This window comes from Heptranchias perlo, chromosome 13, assembly GCF_035084215.1.
Source record: "Heptranchias perlo isolate sHepPer1 chromosome 13, sHepPer1.hap1, whole genome shotgun sequence".
Classification (NCBI taxonomy): Eukaryota; Metazoa; Chordata; class Chondrichthyes; order Hexanchiformes; family Hexanchidae; genus Heptranchias; species Heptranchias perlo.
In genome coordinates this window covers 18974068-18999197 of record NC_090337.1, presented here as the reverse complement: position 1 = coordinate 18999197, position 25130 = coordinate 18974068, and the positions used below count along the sequence as shown (strand labels likewise).

General features: G+C 44.5%; 1 protein-coding gene across 1 annotated transcript in view; it reads left to right on the top strand.

The window, feature by feature from the left end:
- The window catches only part of LOC137331357 (collagen alpha-5(IV) chain-like), a 195496-nt gene that overhangs the window by 94964 nt on the left and 75402 nt on the right, over positions 1–25130 (top strand). The window contains exons 14-25 of the mRNA XM_067995103.1: positions 1135–1188; positions 3585–3644; positions 9965–10009; positions 10321–10374; positions 10487–10528; positions 11465–11552; positions 12817–12852; positions 16874–17020; positions 17529–17621; positions 18856–18939; positions 20625–20695; positions 21442–21630. Coding sequence (XP_067851204.1) covers positions 1135–1188; positions 3585–3644; positions 9965–10009; positions 10321–10374; positions 10487–10528; positions 11465–11552; positions 12817–12852; positions 16874–17020; positions 17529–17621; positions 18856–18939; positions 20625–20695; positions 21442–21630 — 963 coding nt within the window. The remainder of the gene's footprint in view (positions 1–1134; positions 1189–3584; positions 3645–9964; positions 10010–10320; positions 10375–10486; positions 10529–11464; positions 11553–12816; positions 12853–16873; positions 17021–17528; positions 17622–18855; positions 18940–20624; positions 20696–21441; positions 21631–25130) is intronic.

Here is a 25130-nt window from a genome sequence, read left to right as displayed (position 1 = left end):
CTTTTATATCCACCTAAGAGGGAAGATGGGGTCTCGGTTTAACGTCTCATCTGAAAGATGGCACCTCTGATAGTGCAGCACTCCCTCAGTGCTGCACTGGAATGTCAGCCTAAATTTTTTTTTCAAAAAATATACTTTATTCATAAAATTTGCAGCAATACATACAATACAGTTGTCATATCACATTCCAAACGTACACAATACAGATTATACAATTTGCAGGTTACATCAAGTACAGTTCAATGAACACATTGGACATAATTACAGTTCATGACACTCTAGGGTGCCTCATTGCAATACACTCAATACACATTTTTGATAACAGGTACGTTACAAATTCTTTATGTCCCTGTAGTGGGATTGTGAACCCACAACCTTCCAACTCAGAGGCAAGAGTGCTACCAACTGAACCACGACTGACTCAGGGTTGATTACCAGGTCAGTAACAGTGTGTGTGAGAAGATGCAGCTTTTTTTTTCAAATATGTGCATGCGTTGCGTTGGAGTGTAGGTCATGTGTTGGCTCCTGGTAATTGCAGTTTGAAACAGGGCCTGAGAAGGACTGTTTAAAATATTACAGCCATATCCCGGAGCAGCTTTGTGTGAGGAAAGAGCTTGGACCCAACATCAGGGTATAATGAGGCCCGCAGGGTGTACATGCAGCAGTTGTCGGAGTGAGTAAGTTATGGGTAAGTTGGAGTAGGTAAGTTTACGGGTAAGTTGGAGAGATTTTGTTGTGAATTATGACAAAGCAAGATGGCAACAAAAAGAATTTCAAAAAATATTTTGAGTTGTTTTCTTGGTTCCCCTTGTCCTCCTGGCTAGTTGTTTTATTGTTAGCATTGATAGCTGTTTGCTGGCTGCTGATACTCAATTAGTAATCTTCATACCGTCATAGAATTTCTTAATTAATAGTTTTCACTTACAGATGCTATTTGTTCATTGTTACCTGTTAAATTGTAATTGGTGCTATTTTATATGAAATTTGTCCAATCAGGTTGCATTTAGAAGTGTGGCAGACACAGGGTAGCTACGAGACGTTTAGATACTGAATTAGTGTGAAAAAGACAAGTGTTTGTTAAATTGAACATATCCATTGAAATCCGAGTAATCTGAATTTTATTTTCTTCAACAGGGCAGCCCAGGACCCCATGGAGACCCAGGGTTTCCAGGCACCCCAGGTTTACCAGTAAGTAGGACTGGTGTTTATTTTATAATTCCAACCAGTTAGTTAGTTTCTGTGCTCTTAATGTCACTGTCCGGTCAAGTTAAACACAACTAATTTAGGTTCAACTGACAGCTGTTCCCCATCCTGTGACAGTGAAACATAAAAGCAATTAGAATTGCACAATTATGTCAGATAAAGCACTTTGTTAAACTCTGAAGTGCATGACAAATGGATTTATAGAAATGTTCTCAGCACTGACCCCACAAGTCTGTAGTCTACCTGCTGGTGAAATATTTCTCCTCAGACTCAGAATTTCAGCAACAGACAGAAGATGTTCACAGGCTGCAATCTGTTGACTCTGAAAGGAAGAGAATCTCACAGACAAGAGAAATAACATATGAAGTTTTGCAATTCTCCATGAGGAGCTTTTGGATGATGCACTATATCGATATTAGTGTAACCATGTGTCCGTAGTCAAGTACAGGAAGTTCCCTGACCATCCCAGCTGACCTGGTATTCTTTGTATGATTGATAGCTTTATGCAGTTAGTAGAAAATGGCTGAGCAATAAAGAGCAAGGCCCACAACTTCCTTGGAGCTGTGATCCTGAAACTTAAGCCGGGATTGTGCCCACTGATGACCTTCACCGTTGACCTTACTGGAATATGCAGGGTCAGTGAGCGGTTATCTCACTTAAATATGGGCGGTGGACACCCGCTCCACTGCAGGAACATCTTAGGCCGCTGCCTGCCCTGGGATGCCGCAAAATATGCCCTTGATGCCCAGGCCAGGGTAGGGTCATGGGTGCAGCACCCTTCCCCCACCCCCCCCCCCCCCCAACCCCAGGAACAGTCAGATTGGGCCTCCATGGCCCCTTTTGAGAGCAAGTTAGGAGAATGTCACAAACAAGGTGTAATGCCCAAGAACGAGGCTATCTCAACAGAAGAGGGAAAGTTAGAAGGCACTGTGCACCTTCAAATTGATCACAAAGTCCTACCCACACAGTTACGAGCCAACTGCAAAGGAACTTGTCATGGGCTTTCTGATAGGAATGTTATTGCACCTGTTAGTGCCAGCTAACCGAGCCTCTTCAGTGGTGGTAGTAATGAAAGAGAATGATGGTTTGCCTGCATGTCAATCCTAATTATCAAAGCCCTCAAAAATCATTTCAAACCATTGATGATATTTTCCCTGAACTAGCAAAAGCAAAATTATTCATGGTTGTGGATGTAAAGACAAAGAATTGAGTTTACCTACCTTTTTGTCGCCATTTGGAAAATACAGATAGTTCCATTGTAGGATCTGTCCAGCTCCTGAGGAGTTTCAGAGAAAATTTCATAAGGCACCTAAAAATCTGGAAGGAGTCACCATCATGGCAGACGGCACTTTAGTCTATGGTACAGATAAACAGGAACATGATCGGAAACTGGAAGCCCTGTTGAAGCCATAACAAAAAATAAGGCATCAAACTCAAAAAAGATAAAATGAAGTTCAAGGAATGAGAATTGAAATACTTGGGACATTGCCCCTATGAAGAGTGACTAAAACCTGATCCTGCTAAAGTTGAAGCAGTGCTTAAAAATGCCCCCTCCCGCTGACAAACAAGGTATCCAGAGAACCCTTGGAATGACTCTCTGCCTTCAAAGTTATCAGAGGTAATTGCTCTTCTTCGTAACCTACTGAGGAAAGCAGAAAGTGACATGGAACTGTCACCGTTAGAAGTGCTTGGATGAGATCAAGAAGATCACCTGTCAATCACCAGGAACTACTTTGACATTAAGGATATATGTCAACAATGTGACACATCTGAAAGAACTGGGAGCATGATAGCAAATCAGATATTAACAAGGCAGTGACCTAACTTCCGTATACATCAATGTCAAATTTCTAACCAGGTTACCCATTCGGTCTTTCGTACTGCAAATCACATCATGTGCAAAATGGAGTTGGGGCATATTTCTGCAGGAGTTTTCCCGTTCATTCACCATAACTTTGGTGGAAGAGCCTTGGAAATCTCAGAAAAACAGCATAAATGGTGGATGAACGAGAGAACCTGTGCAGAAATTCACCACTGGTATCTTTTTGGAAAGAATGTTCATGTTGTCCTTGCTGATGTGTGAATAAGAATTGATAAAGGTCGTAAATTAACATCTCATCACCAATTCCATATCACCTACAAATAGATAACTACTACATTCACTCACTTCACCCATTGAGGAGTGCTGCTTAGATCTAGTCAAGTACAGGATCATTTAGTCATTTTCTTAAAGTTACAAATCTTAAAAGGGTAAATAATGAATGTCTTTATTTGTGTTTGTTACATACTTTAGAGCAAATTATACACGTTAAAGGCAGTGGAATGCTATTAGCATTTCTGTTGGTGTTAAATAATAAAAGGCTTCCTTATTTATATTGTAGGGACCTGTAGTGTCTGGATGGAAGGGAGATAAAGGAGAACAAGGAGATCCAGGGCCTCTGGTATGACATGATTTCCAGAAATGGATCTTATTACTTCATGAAGACAATGTCTGCATTCACTAATGACTGCTTTATTCTTGCATATTTATTAATCATTGCAATGCACAGATTCACAATAAAGAAAAGGCACCTGAAGGGTGGATGTACTGTAAGGATATCATAATCATTGGGATAGATATTCATTGTACCACCCGGGTGGAAAACTGGCGTTGTAGATCGGCTGCCTGTTACAGAAACTGCTTGAATTTGATTTCCATGGGAATGAAAACTGAGCGGTTTTTATAACGGCGGTTGAATCAAAACATCAGTTTTACGTCTGGGCAGTAAGTTGAAAATCTACCCCAATGTCTCTAAATAAGGAATTGCATTGCAAGTATAATTATTATAGAAAATAATGGAGAGCCAGGAATGCATTAATGGTTCCCATTTAATGGAGGAATTCAGATGACTTATATATAGAATAATTTGCACTAACAGTGAGTTATGGATTGTATTCTAAACAATGGTTAAGATGGGCCTGAATGCTCCAGAGTATCATACCAGCTCCAAAGCCCTGCCTACCTGCCAGAAAAAAATGTCACTGAACTACACTGAATGTGCATAATAACACAAACGATGATGATTGTCATGGTAATAAGGTTTCAGAATCTGTTCTTCTATTGTTTTTGCACTGTTAGTATGCAGAGATCTTTGTAAGGTAAGTTAGCTGTTTGGTACCTTTCATGGTTATAATGCATTACGTGCCTAGCAATCTGAGTGATGTTTCTTTTATTCATTTAATCTCCTCTCATCTCTTGAAGTTGCTAATTCACGCTGGGCTACAGTTCTACTAGTGCCAGCAGTCTTCTGGTGCCGTACCCAAGGTGCCATTTTTCATGCGTAAGCCTGGATAGCAAGTGATTCACCATGAGAGCAACACGGCTGAACCTAATATTGTTCTTGTTCAATGTCCACACATTTTCCAGCAAGGTTCCCTTCCCTAGTCTAAAACACAGAGGCTAATTGTATTGCATTCCCACTGAGATTATCTAACTCAGCATAGAATAGAGGTTAAAGATAGAAACCTCCTGGTCTCTATGGCTTAACACTACACTGGGCACTGCATTTATCCACTAAACCAATAGGAAGCATTTCTACTGTTTTACTAGTTTGAAATGGCACTGTGAAAATAATACTATTTTCTCAATAGTATATACTTTGTATGATTAATCAACATAGACTGTGTGCTACTGCCCTCAGTGATGTACACTGTGTCATTCCCCACATAACATATGTTCCCTCTCTGATTTACAGTATATGTATTCTATGTGTAATATATAGAATACTGCATTTTTCTGAATAACATATACTGTCAAGTATATTCTCCCTATTTGATAATGTTAACAAAAAGGCAGTGTAATTCTAAAGTACGTTTAAATACTTTGGGGGGGGGGAAAAATTGAATAAGGGCCATTTTTGGGTGCGGGTAGCATGATGCACTATTACCCCGTACCCAATGACCCCTGCGCAGGCAGAATGCAAGTTTCGGCCAACCCAAATACGAACCTGCAATCAGCATTCCATTCCAGGCCTTGCACATGGAATCAATGCAATTCGCACTTTCTGCCAGCAGGGGGAGCCCAATCTCTAAAAGGGAGAATGTTTCTTAGAAATCTCTTAAAGGTAGCTGGTACCTGATATTTGCTGAAAATAACAGTCTACTGTCTGCACGGAGTCTGAATGGAGATCAGACATCGCACACGTAAAACACAGATGCAGCTCCCGTTCCTATGTTTACACACTGATGAGTTTTGTTAAAACATTGAATAAAGGTTGCGCACTACTAAATCCCACATCCTTCAATCTGCACGCCAGACCTCACCAATCTGCCGATCTGAGTTGGTACCAGGCCTGCGAGAATGTGTGTACCAAGGTTCTCTACTGATACTAGAGACCTTGGTGCAAGAGGTGGATAGAAGGAGGGACATCCTATATCCGTGGGGGCAAGAGGCTCCAGACATATATCCAAAAGGCAGTGGGAGACAGCGGGGGAGAAAGTCAATGCCAGGCGCACAGCATCATGAACATGGATGCAGTGCAGGAAGAAGTTCAATGCTTTGACATGAGTGGTCAAGGAGAGTGAGGTCAACTGTCAAGTGGTGTCTCCTACCAACTGCACCACGCACTACACCCACATACCAACAAACTCTTTCCATCAGTACTCAACTCTTCCAACCAGATGCTTCCTCTCACCCTTACACATTACCACTGTTCCAAGCCGCCCACCCACAACTCACAGGCCACACACACTAGCAGCTATTCAGCCATGACAGGCACATCACCCAGACACACATCCCACTTTCTTGCAGGAGAAGGTAGCGCATATGAGGAGGCAGCAAGTGGCAGTGGCATTTAGGCCCTCGAGCCTGTTCCACCATTCAATGAGATCATGGCTGATCTGATTTTTACCTTAACTCCACTTTCCCGCCCTTTCTTTATATCCTTTGACTCCCTTGCTGATCAAAAATTTGTCTAACTCAGCCTTAAATTTATTCAATGATTTACCAGGTCAGCCAAAATGAGTATACTTACGCATTCTCCCACACTCCGTCTTCCACATCACCTCCACCACCACACAACTCCTTCTGCACTGCCACCACAATGCTCTCGCATCACTCCTCACATCCACTCAACCATCATTCTCACCTTGCCTGCACTTACTCACCGCCCCAGTTCCCATTCGAACACTACCAGGCAACCCAATCTCATGGCTATATCTTGTCGAAGACTTAATTACCTATTATATACAATGCATTAACTCCAAACACTTATTTTCAGACAAGTAAGAATTTTAATTAAAAGAAACTTGAGCTCAAGGAAGTCCTGTTCTAAACAATGGTCAGAACAACCTCTTCCCTGAACAAACTAAACAGTTCACATTTATACAGTTTAGTTAGTAATGTCTGTCTATCATAGAATATGGGCGTACATGTACATTCTTTATTAGTTCAAGTGGTTAGTCAATCAAGTAGTGAGCCTGCCTCCTCTGGACATCCATAGCTCATTCCTGTTTTGGCACGTAGGCCTCGTAGGCCTGAGAACACTGCCTCCCTAAAATTCCGAAGCTGGCTAATCAGTAGGGTTGAAGTCAGAATCAAGGCCACATGGCCTCTCAAGAAACTGTATTCTCATTATATTATAAGCCAGCAATACCCTTATCTGCACGGCGGGAGGGGGGAGGCCAGACAGTACCAAGCACCTGGACAGCCAACTTAATTATCAATGTACCAAGGACAATTGTGTCTTTCTGTGTGTGTGTGTGAAATTGTAACTACCCTATGTATGGGAGTCAAGGAGTTAACATTGGTCAAATACCCATCATGCTTTTCTTTTTTTATGGTCAAGTAACTGTTCACGTATTTCTACATTAATGTGGTCTTTATGGTTTTCCACAATCTCACACGCACCCTCCCATGCATCTCCCTCACGGTCACCTCCACCCACACCAATGCATGCAGCGGGTCACTATGCAACCATCACTCAATCACGCCTCTCTGTGTTTTGCCTTGATAGGAGAAGAGATGCCAGAAGGCCCAGGAGAGGGATGATGGCGAAAGGGGACATGGAAGTGGGAACGCCACTCAAAGCGCTCCCACGTCTCACCCGTTGCTCCCCTCTCAATCAGTACCCGCAATGCTGCCTCCTCTCCAGGTGGTCGAGTCTGCCCTGCACAGGTGCAGGTGGAGCAGTCAACCTGCCACTACCTCTGCTGAAGCCACAGGGGTAGCACCACATAGGGGTTCCCGTAAACGTAAGGCAAAGGTTTTGTGAGCACAAAGGGGATGCACAAGGATGTAAGACAAAATGTCATGTTTTTGATTTACTTTTGTTTGTTTTGCAAAAAAACATAAAAATTTGTTATCACCACTACTGCCACATCTTTGCAAATCTTGTCTGGTTTGTGCAATAATGCCCTTTTCTGAGGATCACCATGAAGACCCACACCTGATGCCACCCATTGCAGAGTGGGTGTAGGTGTATTTGCAGGGATCTTTTGTGCAGACGACTGAGAGATGCCGGCGATGTCCTCGGTGGCACTCTGGAAGGATGCGGAGGAGGAGTTGTTGAAGGCAGTGGTGACTTTGACAGCACTAAGGTGAGAAGATGGTGCTCAGGCCAGCTGGGAGCAGCTCGGCATCAAGGAGGCTGCAGATGTCCACGACTACATGTCGAGTGACTCTGAGCCTCCATGTGCACTGCTGCTCAGAGAGGTCCAGGAAGCTGAGCCTCGGTCTGTAGACTGGCAAGGGTAGTGCCTTCTGCGACGCATCTCTCTCTGCCGTTGCCCTCCCTCCTGCTGTGCAGGTGGATGTGTCACAGCACTGTGTTGTGGAGCTCCACGTGACAGAAGTGGACGGCGTGGCCGGCGAGGCTGGTGATGCGGTTCATCCTCTGAGGAGGTCATGACTGCAGTTATGGCAGCCCCCATCCGGAAGATGTACGTTTGAGGGGGTCCACAAGGTAGGTAAATGAGTCTGCACACCAGGGTTGAGGTTGCAAGTTTGTGATTTTTTGTGTTAGGAGGAGGGTGGTGGAGGCCAAACTTTGTCCAAAGTGACAGAGTGGCCTCCTGCAATGAGTGAGGGTCTCCCCCCACCACCTGTCAAATGGACCTTTGCAGCTGCCACAGGCTGGTGGCTGCAACACGTCCATTTCAACTGGGACCGTTTCCCCCAGTACGGGAAACACACTCAGTTGACCTGAAAATCCCGCCCCTCCTAAAATATCCTCGAAATCAGGTCTCCTAACGACCTGAAGTATCAAATTAATTGATTTAAGTGGGAGTGCCGCATACGGGGGTTACATGCACATCTAAGCATGTCATTGGGGAACCCGGAAGTGGGCGGGTTGGAGCTGGGCTCCGGACCGCCCCGGGAATCCCCAATTTTCGGAGCCCCCCTGCCACGAACGCACCCGCTCGGACATCCGAAAATCAAGCCCTTCGTGTCCTCATCGCAACTTGCTTTTCCACCTATCTTTGTATCATCAGCAAATTTAGCCACAAGACACTCTGTTCCTTCATCCAAGTCATTGATATATATTGTAAATAGTTGAGGCCCCAGCACTGATCTCTGCAGCATCCCACTAGTTACAGATTGCCATTTTGAAAATGACCCTTTTATCCCGACTCTTTGTTTTCCTTTAGTTAGCCAATCCTCTATCCATGCCAGTATATTACCCCCAACACCATGAGCTCTTATCTTGTGCAGTAATCTTTTATATGGCACCTTATCGAATGCCTTTTGGAAATCCAAATATACTGCATCCATTGGTTCTCCTTTATGCACCCTGCCCGTTACTTCCTCAAAGAACTCTAATAAATTTGTCAGACACTATTTCCCCTTCATAAAACCATGTTGACTCTCCTTGATTGTATTATAAGTCTCCAAATGTCCTGCAATACTTCCTTAATAATGGATTCTAGCATTTTCCCAATGACAGATGTTAGGCTAACTGGTCTATAGTTATCTGCTTTCTGTCTCACTCCCTTCTTGAGTAGGGATGTTACGTTTGCGGTTTTCCAATCCGCTGGGACCTTTCCAGAATCTAGTGAATTCTGGAAGATTACAACCAATACATCCACTATCTCTGTAGCCACTTCCTTTAAGATCCTCGGATGCAAGCCATCAGGTCCAGCAAACTTGTCAGCCTTTAGACTCATTCGTTTACCTAGTACTTTTTCTCTGGTGATAGTGATTGTTTTTAGTTCCTCCCTCCCCTTTGCCCCTTGATTTTCTACTATTATTGGTATGTAATTAATGTCTCCTATTGTGAAGACAGATACAAAATATCTGTTCAGTTCCTCTGCCATTTCCTTGTTTTCCATTATTATTTCCCCAGTCTCATCCTCTAAGGGACCAATGTTTACTTGAGCTACCCTCTTCCTTTTTATATACTTGTAGAAGCTTTTACTGTCAGTTTTTATATTTCTTGCTAGCTTACTCTCATAATTTATTTTCTCCCTCTATTATTCTTTGTTCTTCAGTTCTTATGTACTTAAATATTATTCTAATTAAAAGTATAACTTAGCCTTCATTTTGAATAATACCCAAAACACAAAGCCCAATTAAAGACTGAATGATATTGCTTTAATCCTAGGTTCTGTGTTCTGAGTGCCTTATTTGTTTGCACCAGTATTTATTGTTGTTGTGATATCGTTCAAATCTCTGTAACTCACAATCTACATGTACTCATGTTTTTATTTTATCTTTTAAGTTGTAGAGTTAAGTTATGGAGTTGTAAAATGACTCCATTCATCTTTTTTATTCTATTATTTTTAGGGAAAACCAGGTAAAAGTGGGACAGTTGGACTGCCAGGGTTCCAGGTTGGCCTGACTTCCATTAATAATAAAGTTCAAACATTCACCAGTTAAGCTTTCTTGCAGAAAGAGTTTGCTTTGCTAACCACTCTCGATGAGGACTACTCCAGTGTCTCTTGGTAGTTATGATTTAATTATTAATATAATTTTGCTAACAAATCTCGCCACTGAAACTAACCATCTGTTATTTAGACATTTTTTTAAAAAGTTAATACAGTTTTCAAAGTTGACGCTGAATGCTACCTAACCAGTAGGAAGTGACCATGTTGCAAACGCTGTCACTGGGGTAAATTTTAATTGTCTTTTCTGTTTCTCAGGGATTGAAAGGTGAGGCAGGTTTTCTCGGATTTCCAGGAAGAGATGGGAGGCCTGTAAGTTGCTGTACATTGTGACTTAGACAATTAAGTTTAATTGTAATGATCATACATATTCTAAATATTTTTAATAACTGTTAACATGCTGAATATAATTATTTTAATCTAGGGACAGAAAGGGAAAATTGGTCGTCAAGGACCTCCTGGTCCAGTAAGTACCAGTCTTGGTTTAAAAATCTTTCACTATAATATAGTACTTTAAGATTTAGCTTCAGAAGCACGGTTTCCGTCTCTCCCTCCCTCTCAATCGGCATCTGGGAACAAATGGGATTCTGATCTCCGCTGATGGAATGGAGCCATATGCTGAATAAGTCCATCCTGAAATGAGAGCTCTGCTGGAGTTTGTGGGAGGAGAAATTAAAAATCGTAAGGGACATATATTGAAAATATTGGTAATTTTAATAACCAAATACCACTGAATGGAATGGTAGTCTGGAGGGTAAATCCATATCATGTTGGTCCGACTTGAGATATCTGATATGGGTTTAGCACAGCAGAAAATGATTACTGTTAATGAACTTAAAACAATGCTTCCGCTGGGATTCCTGGCTTTATCGTGGACCTCACCTCACAGTGGTGGGGGTGGGGGAGGACCTGTTGTGACAGGCCTCTGGAACCTGCTGTGGTGTATAAGAGCTAGCTGCCTGCAGGGCAGGTCAACAAAAAATTTAAATTTCCAGAGCAATCAATTGAACCTTCTGCAGCCCCTTTAGAATTTAAATCCCTCCCCCTCCCTCCCCCCACCTCTACATGCAACAGAAATGCATAGTCAATCCTGGCACTCAGCATTGGTACAGCACAAATGATGGGAAATATGTCAGATGGCATGTTCCTGTCATTCAGATGCATTTTGAGTACACAGGCCTGTATCTAGGCCATCATATTCTCCATCTCCTGTCTGTTCAGGCAGTAAATCCAGGAAGTGCCAGAGGATAGTAGGGGGCCAGTAGAGTAGCTCCGGAAGAAATTGCTGCTACTATCTGCTGGAGTTATGCCAGGGAGCTGGTGTAACTCTAGTAGAAATCCAGACCATTGCATCTCACAGGATCCCACTACATAATCTTGTTATGTTTTATGTTTGTTGCAGCTAGATGAAGGAGATAATCGGCTCTGTGTAAAAGGAGATCGTGGCTCCCCAGGTCCTACAGGACCAAAAGGACAACCAGGATTTTCAGGTGATGATTGGTAAATTTGGTCTATTTCAATGGTTTGGAGTTCTGGGCCCATGGATATCAGCAGTGTGCAATATATAGATCAATAATGGACTTCTTAGGCCTGCTTCAGAATCTGAGGAATCTGATATCTGTCCCTCTTCTGACATTACTTTCTTTAGTCTGTAATTGATCATTTATCCTCCCCTTTTTTCCCTGCTTTCTAAAGCCTGTGACTGACCATTCTCTGAGCCCCATTTCCCCTAGTCTGTATCTGTGCAGTATAACTTGTCTGGCCCCTGCTATCCCTCATTGGATTTATCCAGGTGAAATCTCACAAAATAAAGTCTTTCTACATTTTTTCTAACGGTATTGCTTTTTCTCTCGACTTCCTCATGGTACAGTCAGATTACATGCATCAAGGACTGTAAAATCCTTTCTCATGTTCTCACCTGTTTCTAGGTTTCTGGTTTTGCTATTTTTTGTCTGGAGTTAGTTCACAGTCACGTCAGTAATGAAGACCTCTCAAGCTGATTGATCTGATTTTAAATATAAACTTTGGATTGCAACTGAACTGCTAGATCTCACTAAACTTCAACATTCCTCTTTTTGGGGGAGATCATTGCTCTACTGATATGCTGTAGAATGCAAATTTGTGCTGGTGATTCTCTCCCACCCAAACACAATAAGTTCATGCTCTGAGTTGAATTGTCAGAGGGTGACTGGAATCAAACTGCTTTTGCACAACTCCTTAGAGACCGTTGTAGAAATTATGGCCTGGAAGGATGCAACCTGCTCCCTTCCAAGCAAAGGAAGGTTAGGTGACAGGGGAACCTAGAGCAAAGAAATTGGGGAAGGAGAAGGACAAAAAATAGAGAACAAGCCGCCAATCTCTTTGAAGATGGATATTGAGGTAAGCACAAGGCAACAATTGAGGTTCTTCATAGTTGTGTCTGACGCTGTGGAAGGCAATGTAACTGTGGTCAAGGTTGAAGTTGTATCCATGATTGAGGGTGAGACTGTGGTGGTGGCCAAGAGAGGGCTGGAACAGTGGCCAAGCATGAGAATCTGGCACTGGATGCTACAGAATCAGTTCAAGTCTCTCAAAGCTCAGGTGATGGAATAATGACTTCTGATACTAATATATTGTCAAGTGCTTTATAATCATTAAATGAAAAAATATATAATTTTCAGCAATTCAAGGCAGTCATCATGTTTCAGTTTATTCAAGGCAACCTTAATTCGTATGCTGAAAAACAAAACGACTCATTTATTTCTAACTCTACAGGTGCTGTCGGTCAACAAGGCTTAAAAGGAAAACCAGGTAAGACCCTGTATTTTGCTCCATTGTAAAGATGAATGCTCAGCCCCATAAACACTACACCAAACTGTTTAATTTCAGTTAGTATTAACTATAAAGGATTTAAACACCAATACCCTCTTTATGAAAGGAACATATAGAAAAGTTTTAATGGAACAAAAAGGCACAGGACATGCATTTTCCTTGACTTAAAGAATATGGAGCGACCACTGCCTTTTTATAAAAGGCATTGTACTGCTTGGCCAGGGTTAAGTATTACTGAATACAATTTTGTTGTTCAACATTAATTCAATAATTCCTGTTGGAGACTAGTGAGGCCTGGAATTTTATGGAAAGTTTCAGCAGTCCCCCTCCAGAGATCTCTATTGTGTTTCTACTGGAATTCTTACTATATGCAGAGGCTTTTTTCTCCCTCTTTATTTTTATTGAGCCATTACACACAAGTAGTGTACTCTCCAGAGCTGGATTACTGAACGTTTCACATTTTATTCTTGTTAGAAGACAAATTAGCTGCTTCAAAAGTGTTACAGGAGCACTATTTCAGGTGCATCATGACTAGGGGCTCGAATTTAGCAGGCCTGCGGGTTCCCAGCGGGTGGTCCTCCGGGAGCGTCGAAAACGCGGACGGCGAAATTAGTGGGTTGCCCGCGCGATCGTAGCAGGCGACCCACTAATAGGAATCAATTACCTGCTCCTCCAGGGTCCACGGCGCTGGCCTGCGCGTCGGTCGGGCTGCGCATGCGCAGTATGATCTGTCAGCTGGAGGCTCTCTAGTTAAAGGGGCAGTCCTCCACTGACAGATGCTGCAACCAATGGAACAAATTGCAGCATGGAACAGCCCAGGGGGAAGGCTGCTCCCAGTTTAATGATGCCTCACCCCAGGTATCATCAGATGGGGTGAGGAGGAGGGGGAGGACACAGATCTTCCCCCCGGCGGGCGGGAGGAAGCGGCCTGCCTCTGCCACCAAGAAGGCCTGGCTCGAGGTGGCAGAGGGGGTCACCTGCGCCACCAACATATGGCCCACCTGCATACAGTGCAGGAGGCGCTGCAATGACCACAGTAGGTCAGCCGCAGTGAGAACATGAAGTCTTTCCCCTACACTCCGTCTGCCACAACACTGCCCCCACCCCACATCTCCTTCGGCACCGCCAGCACTATTCTGTCACATCACCCTTCATACCCACTCAAACCCCATCCTCATCTTACCTCCACCTACTCACCTCGCCAGTACTCATCCTGCCACTAACACGCAACCCAATCCTCATACAATCTCATGGCTCCATCCCATACTCACCCTCTCGTGCATCTCCCTCACGGCCAGCCTCACTCAACCTGCCACCACCTGTGCTGCAGCCACAGGGCATGCATCACATATGTGCAGTAGGCAGCGTAAGGCAAACGTGTCGTCAGCATGAAGGGGGTGCACAAGGGTGTCTGAGGGTTTGTCATGGGTGTTACCTATATTGAATTTCAGAGCAACAAACAGCACACATTATATTGACACCACCACTGCCATGTCTCCGCGAATCCTGTCCGTTGTGTCCAATAATGGCCGCTCCTGGGTATCACTATGAGGACCCACCACTGATGCCACCCATCGTGTTACTGCAGAGTAGGTGCAGGTGTATTTGCAGGGCTCGTCCGCGCAGACGACTGAGAGACATCGGCGGTGTAGCCGGCTGCACCCTGGAAGGATGCGGAGGAGAAGGTGTGGAGGGCAGTGGTGACTTTGACAGCGACAGGTAAGCAGTTGGTGCTGGGGCCAGCCAGGAGCAGCTCGGCATGAAAGAGGCTGCAGATCTCCACGACTACATGTCGAGCGAATCTGCGCCTCCCTGTGCACTGCTGCTCGGAGAGGTCCGGGGAGCTGCGCCTCGGTCTGTGGACCCTATGGCGAGGGTAGTGCCCTCTGCGATGCGTCTCTCTCTGCGGTAGCCCTCCCTCCTGCTGTGCAGGTGGGCGTGCAACAACACCGTGTTGGGGGGATCCACGTCTCTGCGGCGGACGGCGTGGACTGCAAGGCTGCTGGGGCTGGTCATGCTCTTCGTCCTCCGAGGGTGTCCACACACCACCCATCTGGCAGGTGTTGGTCTGAGGGGTTGTGCAGGGTAGGTGGGTGGTTCCTCGGACTGGGGCTGCGGTTTCGTGTCGGTCTGTCCTCTGGCTTGGCCGGGGGGTGGTGGGGGGCAGGGGTTGCCCTATGTGACGCGGTGGCCTCCTGCGTGGGTGAGGACTCTCCCCCGTGGAGCGCACCTTGGCACCTGCCACAGGCTGCTGGCTGCAACACGCCTGGTTGAGGAGGGACTGTTTCCCCCAGTGTGGGAAACTCACTGCCTTGAACCGAAAATCCCACACTTCCTCTTTTGACAGCTGCTTCAGCTCATTAACTGACCACAACGAGCAAGGTAAGTACTCTCAAGTGGAACCCCGCTGGCTTTAATTGCCTGCGGGATTCCCACCAGCGGGGCTTGCGCGCGCAGCCCCGCACCTCAGCGCAGTACCCGGAAGTGGCCGGGATTTCGTCGCGATCCGGTCACGTGACCGGATATCGGGATTTTCGGGGCCACCCCACTGGGAACCCGCCGGAAACACGATCCCAAAATCGAGCCCTAGATGATTTTTGGTCATTTCTGCTAATGAAATCCATTAACACAATCGCTACCAGCAAAATTGCCCCCACTCATCATTTTGATTGGGGGGGGGAGGTAAGTCGACACTTTAAAAAGTATGTGTAATTAGCTCTTTTGTTGAAAAATAGGAAAATATGGCCCTAGATGAGGAATACGTAAATAACTCTCACAAAACATTGAGGTTTGATTTGCTCTTAACACATTGTTTGTATATTAATGAAAGTTCAATTTTTCACCTTTTTTCCGCACTCACAGGAACACACAGGCATGCAGATTTACTCATACTAGCTAGGATGTATTATAGTTAACACACTGTTGAGCAGCCAATCAGGACAAAAACCTCCAATGATGGTGCAACGTCATCCATTATTGTCCTTAATGGGCACATTGACATTATAAGCAATGCTTAGCCCTTCAAACCAGCCATAGAATGCAGATATTGGAGTACTAATGGAGGGAGCAAGGCATCGAATGGTTTCCTTCATCGATGAGGCTGTGGAAATCACGGTCGCTGGGTCAAAATCCTGGAACTCCCTACCTAACAGCACAGTGGAAGTACCTTCATAACATGGACTGCAGCGGTTCAAGAAGGCTCATCACCACCTTCTCAATGTTTTGTGAGAGATATGGGCAATAAATGCTGGCCTTGCTAGCAAAGCCCATATCCCCAGAATAAATAAAATATAATCAATGTAGATGGTGTGAGCAAATGGAAAAATGCCCTCTGAGTTGGAAAGGTAACCCACTGCAAAATAGAGGGTTGAGCAGGTTTGGGATGCAAATGTGGTGCCAACTACCTGCCGCATTTGGTAAGACGTGTGGAAGAAAGAGTCTGGTTTGAAGAAAAATGCCAAAGTAAGCAATGGGGATCACTGTAAACTATCTTATACTGCTATAAATGGCTATTCTTTTATGTTGTTATATTTAGGATTATGTAGCAATTATATTGGGTACTGGACATATTTGACTTAATAATTTCATACAAGAATATTATTAACCCAAATTTGGCCAGTACCTTTCTTTAAGTGGAACACAGAAGAGAAATAATTGGGATATAACAGACATGCTTACTTGCAGCTGAAAAAGATTGTTTATGAATTATCTTTATGCATAGATAGAACTGACTGTGCAAAAGTACCTATTCTGCTTTACCGTCTTCAGCGAGCAAGGTATTTTACATTTCATCTTACTAGAATGAGTAATATATACACTGTTGTGCAGCCTTTGCTTCTTTGCAAAATTGCATCCCAAGCAAGCATACTCTTCTCTGCAGAGAAAAAGTGGCTTCAGCAGGCAACACTATGCCAGGTTAACAAGCAAGACTTTTTTTTTAATAGGTCAGTGCATTAATGTGCATTACACCTGTTCCCAATTTTTTTCCCACTTTCTTCAGGAAACTCTAGACATGGGCTCCCCGGTCAACCTGGACATATAGGTCCTAAGGGAGATAAAGGTGACCCTGGGCAGAATTTTGAATGTCCTCAAGGCCCTCCTGGCTTTCCAGGAACCCCAGGCCCTCCAGGTCCTCTGGGTCCGCCAGGTACGATATTTATATCCTTTTTCATTTTATATTGAACAAGTTTGTGGTGCTGTATAATACAGTATGTTAATTGCAATACCATTTTCCATTATGAAGACAAAAAAATGTATATATTAATGTACTGAAAGGTTGTTTTCAAGTGATGATCTGCTGCAGTGTGTTGGAGCTTAAATACACCATGCTTCAGTTGCTCCAGTTCTACAAGTCATTGCAGTAAAAGTGACAGAGGTGTTGGCCAATCCTCCTCCATGGGAATGTCAACTAGTTCCTCACTAAGGAATCCCTAGTACGTGGGTTCGCATTCATGATGCCTCACTTGGTATGTTGCTGATCTTTGACACTATAACACTGGCAGGAATATGGCAAAAGGGTCACAAATTAGGCTGAGATATTTGGTGTGAGGAGACCTGAAGAACAGGAAAGGGGAGCAAAAATAAAATGCCTTAATAGAAAACTCATTTCCTTCCCTATTTCAACACAATTAAATATTCTGAATGAACTTTTTCAGGTGAGACTATCCATACTAATGGTCAACCAGGACCTCCAGGCCCATCCGGACCAATGGGTTTCGTTGGTTTTCATGGTCAAGTCGGATGCAAAGGTAAGCTAGCGACATCTGTGCTTTGATTTAGACTTAGTGCTGTTTATAGAAAAGAAAAACATGGAGAAGGACAGAGCACAGTGCAAGGCAGAGGAGCAACTCGTGCAAAAATTCACTGTGCTTTAATTTGAAACCGCCTCATATGTCATCAACATATTGTTGGGTCACTGTGTAAATCGTTGTTTGGAAACCACACATTTCCCCTTCACCCAGTTTAATCCTGCATTGTCTAGTGTTGTAACAACAGTCACAAACTTTCTCTGGTCAATTTATCATTAGCCTCAATTGATGCCGGCAGCTAAATCCAAGAATTGTGCATGTGGCTATAGGTCTTTTCCAGTGATTCATACACTATGACTAGTGCTCGTGTTATCTCCCAACAACACAGGATTTCCATATTTCCTGTTCCACACAATCCTGCACAGCTTGTTGTGAATGTTTAATATACTGAAGGATGATGTTCAAAGATAGGATGATTTTGCTCAATGCTTCTTGTGGAAAGCCTCCAGAGTTCAGTTCCTCATCAAAGAAGAAGAGCGAGACATCCAGATCAAGCTCAGGTCACCAGCAAATAGAACAAATCTGAGCCACCAAGCAGGTCATGTTCTGCATCAACATAAAGAGACAGAGAGAGAGAAAGCTCCTTTGACTCTCTTGCACTACACAACCTCTTCCAGCCCTTGAGCGAAAACTCCAAAGCAGGCTGACATCAGAATTGCCCTAGGGCACCTAGCATCAGAGCAGTTCTCAATGCAGCAAAGGATGGCTGAACTGTTCAGTATCAGGCCTAATGTCCAGTATGACAACTTCCATTGATATTTCATTGTTGGTGCAGAGTGACGGGAGTTTTACCCTGTATTAGTCCTGACCTGGAAGTGTTTTGTGCTGAGAGAGAAAGTGGGACAATGTATCATTCCCTGTATTGGAATCACTCACTCCGTGACAACAAAAATGTACCAAAATAAAAAGAACTTGAAATTTAAATTCAAACTTGCTTTAAAAGTATGGATAGTGCTAGTCACAAAACGTATGTCAGGATCCTATTGGATACAATACTTAGCCAGAAGCTGGTCCAATGCCCTAACCAGAATACAGTAACTGTTTACCACTCGTATGTTATGGCTGGTTCCATTTGTTGGCTAAATATTATATCCATCAGTACTGCAGTGGGTATCTGCTGTGGAATTTCATGAAATGTTGTCTTGTTTCATATACTATGTTTCTGTAATTACAGGTGATAAAGGTGACCTATGTGTAACATGCAATGGAATTTCACAGCCTGGTCCTCCTGGTCCACCTGGCACTCCTGGAATACCTGGTAAGTTATTGTTAATAATTAATATATGTACATACCTATACCTACATAATGGATTGTTATTTAATATGTAATATTTTGGATACATAGAGAATGTAACACTGTAACAAAATGCACTACTATATAAAAATTATGGGAGTACAAAAGAGTTCATTTCACAGTACCTTTTTCCTTTTTTGCTGATCTCTCCTGTCAGCTGATCTCATTGTGTCCCTAATGTAATAATATTTTTAAAATCATCTTCCTATATATATAGCACAGCGCCACAGAGAAACATTTAGTAGCTGTAAAGTAATGTAAAGCGTTCAAAATTTACTAATATTCACCTCCAAATAACTGCTAAAATAATTCCATATTTCACAATCCCATGGTAATATTTGTCCATTGAATTGTCTTTTGTGTCTTTTAATGCCTTCCTTAAAGTTATTACTTGAAGGCCTCAGCTTCTCCCAAAAGCTTTGATATTTTTGCCCAGAGCTGTGACTCTGTTAGCCGAATGCATATTGTGCAGTGTGAGCAGATATGATGTACCCAATTTACCAGGATACATCAGTACCATTTACAGTAGTCAGCTGCACTACTGGAATGTTTTTCTTAAGCTTCTAGCAGCTTCTGCTCAGTTGTTTTTGTCAAAATTATTTGAAGTAAAACTAGAGGACAAATTTCAAAAGCTTTATTCAGGTAAAGTGTATTTGAATTCCTTTTTAAAAAGTGAGGCTGCATGCGTATGTCTGAGAGTGAGAAAAATGACAGACTGTACTGATTACACACCTGGTGTACGTTTTCCATTCTTTAAATTTCAGAAAGAACAATTAAGGTGAGAGAAAAAGTCTCTTTCCGAATTGTAATTTTCAGTTAAATTTTATATCACCTATGTTTTCTTGACAATTAGAAAATGTGAATATTCTAATTATTGAAAATTAGAATACAGAGAGACAATGAGGGAAAGACAGAGCAAGAGAGAAGCAGACAGACAGAGTGTCATTCCTCATCCTAATTTCTGTTATTTTGAAAAAAAATAAGTAAGTTGAAATTTGAAAGCAAACAATTGAGGGAGAAAGATGGGAGGAGACAGAAGGAGGTAAACAGATTGAGGTTGAGGGGGCATCTGGTCCCTCTTCACCTGCCCTTGGGGGAGCAAGAGGGATTGAGGGGGTGTGGATGGAAGTTTAGGGGTGAGTTGAGTGATAGCAGAGCAAGAGGGAAGGGAGAATTCAGAGGTGGAGGGGGTAGTTCAAAGAGGAAGAGGTAGAGATAGCAATGAGACTGGGAGTGTGGTAAGAAAGGGATGAGGGTAATAGAAAGGTGAACGGTAGGGGACATGATGGGGGCAAAGGAGTGGGGAAAGCAAGAGTGATAGGAAATAAGCCACTGAAGGCTGCCAGCCATATTTTCCTTGCAATCCCCACTGGAAAATGCAGCCTGCAGCCCTTAGCGGCTCCTTTTCCCAGCATTTCCCATACGAAAAAGGTAAGAAGATAAAGACAGAGAGAAAGATTCACTACTTTTATTATAAATATACAAGCCTAACATGCTCTTTAAGGTACGTATCATAAATATCCCAGAATGTCTCCTCATTAGTATTTACTGTGTTCCTAATTTCTAAGAATAACAAGGTTTGAGAATTCTAAAAGTTTTTGTAGCACCCTTGCCTTTGGTATATACTAACTATTTTGTGTCCACTTTAGGTAGACCAGCATCACGAGGCCTGAAGGGAAGTCCTGGTTTTACAGGTGAACATGGAAGAACAGGTTCCCGAGTAAGATTCTTTTCATTTATCCTTTTCTTCTCCTTTGCAGAGATCTCACATTAAGTACTGCCCCTGAAGCCAGACTGGAGAGTTGCTCCCAGCTCTCTGCTCATGCCATTGTGTAGCCAGCTGACAGGAGATCCATTAGAGGGCACTGGAGATAACTGCTCCAATTTTCTCTTTTCCCTTACTCTCTCCCATTACTATCAGTGTGGTCTCATCAGGAAAATGGTTTGCCCTGGCACTCCCCATTATCAATGGTCAAAGTACATATGAAAATAAAGCGGACATGTAGTACACAATGGAAAGTTAAGCCCTTAAGTGTCTAGTAATCATTTTAAAGTAACAGCCCATAAATAACTAACATCAAACTTTTAAAATACTGTCAATTACTTTGGTGTCCCTTTATTGAAACTACAGTATCAAAAGATTAATAGTTTTATAGCTAACTTTATGTTATTCCCCCCAACCCTCTCTCCCGCCAGTGGATTGTTCCACTGATGATGTTGTGAATAGGATCTCAACTTTGCTCTTCTCATTAACTATTCAACTGAGAACACTACCCAGTCATAAAATTAACTTTAAAGAGAGGGACAAAATCAATGAAATACAAAGGGAAGGCTTAGAGTTTGTTTTCTTAACAGCATGCTTCCAGAATTTTGAAAAGTGTGCTGTTATTTCTCTGTTTGACTGAAATTTCCTGCTTTTTCTAGTTTTAGATTGCTGTTTTTTATGTTTTGAATGTCAACTTCTAGGGTCCTCTAGGCTATCCTGGTGTTGGAGGACCACCAGGATTCAAGGGTGATTCAGCGATCGGTGGCAGACAAGGTGAAAAAGGAAACAAAGGTGATCCAGGCTTCCACGGGAATACAGGAACCCCAGGAAATGATGGAATACCTGGTCAACCAGGCTCTCAAGGACCCCGAGGAATTAAGGGTGACCCCGTCAGTACTTCCGTCTTGTTATTTGTTATTAAAGTGTCAGCCTTGGATCAGTGGTAGCACTCTCATCTCTGAATTAGAAGGTCGTAGGTTTGAGCCCATAATCTAGGCTGACACTTCAGTGCAGTACTGAGGGAGTGCTGCACTGTCGGAGGTGCCTCTTACAGATGAGACATTAAACTGAGACCCCATTTACCCTCCCAAGTGGATGTAAAAGATCCCATGCCTCTATTCGACGAAGAGCAGGGGAATTCTCCTGGTGTTCCGGCCAATATTTATCCCTGAATCAATAACACCAAAAGAGATTATCCAGTCATTTATCTTATTGCTGTTTGTGGGACCTTGCTGTGTGCAAATTGGCTGCCATGTTTCCCTACATTGCAACAGTGATTACGGGCCCGATGTTACCAGGGCTGCGGGTTCTCGGCTGGGGGGCTATCGGGCACGTGGGTAACACGCCCGGCGAAATCAGTCAGCTCCCCGCGCGATCGTAGCATAATTGGATTCACTTACCTTGTCTTCCGGGTTTCCCACTGCTGATCTGCGCGTCGGGTGGGCTGCGCATGCGCAGTAAGATCTGTCAGCTGGAGGAGCTCTATTTAAAGGGGCAGTCCTCCACTGACAGATGCTACAACAAATAGAAAAAATTACAGCATGGAGCAGCCCAGGGGGAAGGCTACTCCCAGTTTAATGATGCCTCACTCCAGGTATCAATACACGGGGTGAGGAGGAGGGGGAGGACAGAGATCTTCCCCCCGGCGGGCGGGAGGAAGTGGCCTGCCTCTGCTACCAGGAAGGCCTGGCTTGAGGTGGCAGAGGAGGTCACCTGCACCACCAACATATCGCCCACCTACATACAATGCAGGAGGCGCTCCAATGACCTCAGTAGGTCAGCCGAAGTGAGTACACTTACTCTTTCCCCTACACTCCGTCTGCCACATCACCGCCCCCACCCCACATCTCCTTCTGCACTGCTAACACTACTCTGTCACATCACCCCTCATACCCACTCAAACCTCATCCTCATCTTATCTGCACCTACTCACCTCGCCGGTACCCATCCCGCCACTACCACTCAACCCAATCCTCATACAATCTCATGGCTCTATCTCATACTCACCCTCTCATGCATCTCTTTCATGGTCAGCCTCACTCAACCTGCCACTACCTGTGCTGCAGCCACAGGGCATGCATCACATATGTGCAGTAGGCAGCGCAAGGCAAACGTGTCGTGAGCATGAAGGGGATGCACAAGGGTGTTTGAGGGTTTGTCACGGTTGTTACTTATATTTAATTTCTGAGCAACTCACAGTACATATTATATTTGCACCACTACTGCCATGTCTTCGCGAATCTTGTCTGGTTTGTGCAATAATGCCCTTTCCTGAGAATCACTATGAAGACCCACAACTGATGACACCCATTGTGTCACTGCAGAGTGGGTGTAGGTATATTTGCAGGGCTCTTTTGTGCAGACAGCTGAGAGACTTCGGCGATGTCCTCAGTTGCACCCTGGAAGGATGCGGAGGAGAAGTTGTTGAGGGCAGTGGTGACTTTGACAGCGACAGGTAAGAAGATGGTGCTCGGGCCAGCCGGGAGCAGCTTGGCATGAAGGAAGCTGCAGATGTCCACGACTACATGTCGAGTGACTCTGAGCCTCTGTGTGCACTGCTGCTCAGAGAGGTCCAGGAAGCTGAGCCTCGATCTGTGGACCCTGTGGCGAGGGTAGTGCCCTCTGCGATGCATCTCTCTCTGCGGTAGCCCTCCCTCCTGCTGTACAGGTGGATGTGTCACAGCACTCTGTTGTGGAGCTCCACGTGTCAGAGGTGGACGGCGTGGATGGCGAGGCTGGTGAGGCTGGTGATGCTGTTCGCCCTCCGAGGAGGTCATGACTGCAGCTACGGCGGCCCCCATCTGGAAGATGTACATCTGAGGGGGTCCGCAAGGTAGGTACATGTCTCTGGACCCCGGAGTAGTGCAAGTTGGTGACTTTGATTGTCAGGAGGAGGGTGGTGGAGGCCAAACTTTGTCCCAAGTGACAGAGTGGCCTCCTGCAATGGGTGAGGGTCTCCCCCCCCCACCTGTCAAATGGACCTTTGCAGCTCCCCCAGTGTGGGAAAGAGTCCCAGTTTGCTCTAAAATCCCACCCCTCCTCACATAATCCCTTAATCAGGTCAGTTAATGACCTGAACAAGCGAAATAAATGTCTTCAAGTGGCATCCTGCTGGCTTTAATTGCCTGCGGGATTCCCACCAGCGGGGGCTGCGCGCGCACGCCGGCATGTCAGTGGGGAACCCGGAAGTGCGCGGGTTCGAGGCGGGCTCTGGTCCCGCTCCGGGATTTCCAGATTTTCAGGCCCCCCCGCCAGGAACGCACCCGATAGCGAGTGCTAAATTGCTGCCCTACATTTCAAAAGTACTTCATTGGCTGTGAAGTGCTTTGGGACATCCAGGAGTCATAAAAGAAGGCATATAAATGCAAGTCTTTTTTTTTCTTTCTTTCATTTACAAAGAATCAGAGCTAATTATGTAATTATGTGTTGCTAGTCAGTAGAGATTCAATGCATTCACGTTTATAACTTGATCTTTATTTTATTTCATCAAGTACTGCAATACGATAACCACATTTTGGCTCTGCAAGGAAGGTATTTATTTCCCTATGGAATTTATAGAATGTTACAGGAGTTTTTAGGGGGAATTTGAAGTCCCAGGTGGAAAGCTGCAGGGTTTTTTTTTTATTCGTTCACGGGATGTGGGCGTCGCTGGCAAGGCCGGCATTTATTGCCCATCCCTAATTGCCCTCGAGAAGGTGGTGGTGAGCCGCCTTCTTGAACCGCTGCAGTCCGTGTGGTGACGGTTCTCCCACAGTGCTGTTAGGAAGGGAGTTCCAGGATTTTGACCCAGCGACAATGAAGGAACGGCGATATATTTCCAAGTCGGGATGGTGTGTGACTTGGAGGGGAACGTGCAGGTGGTGTTGTTCCCATGCGCCTGCTGCCCTTGTCCTTCTAGGTGGTAGAGGTCGCGGGTTTGGGAGGTGCTGTCGAAGAAGCCTTGGCGAGTTGCTGCAGTGCATCCTGTGGATGGTGCACACTGCAGCCACAGTGCGCCGGTGGTGAAGGGAGTGAATGTTTAGGGTGGTGGATGGGGTGCCAATCAAGCGGGCTGCTTTATCTTGGATGGTGTCGAGCTTCTTGAGTGTTGCTGGAGCTGCGCTCATCCAGGCAAGTGGAGAGTATTCCATCACACTCCTGACTTGTGCCTTGTAGATGGTGGAAAGGCTTTGGGGAGTCAGGAGGTGAGTCACTCGCCGCAGAATATCCAGCCTCTGACCTGCTCTTGTAGCCACAGTATTTATATGGCTGGTCCAGTTAAGTTTCTGGTCAATGGTGACCCCCAGGATGTTGATGGTGGGGGATTCGGCGATGGTAATGCCATTGAATGTCAAGGGGAGGTGGTTAGACTCTCTCTTGTTGGAGATGGTCATTGCCTGGCACTTATCTG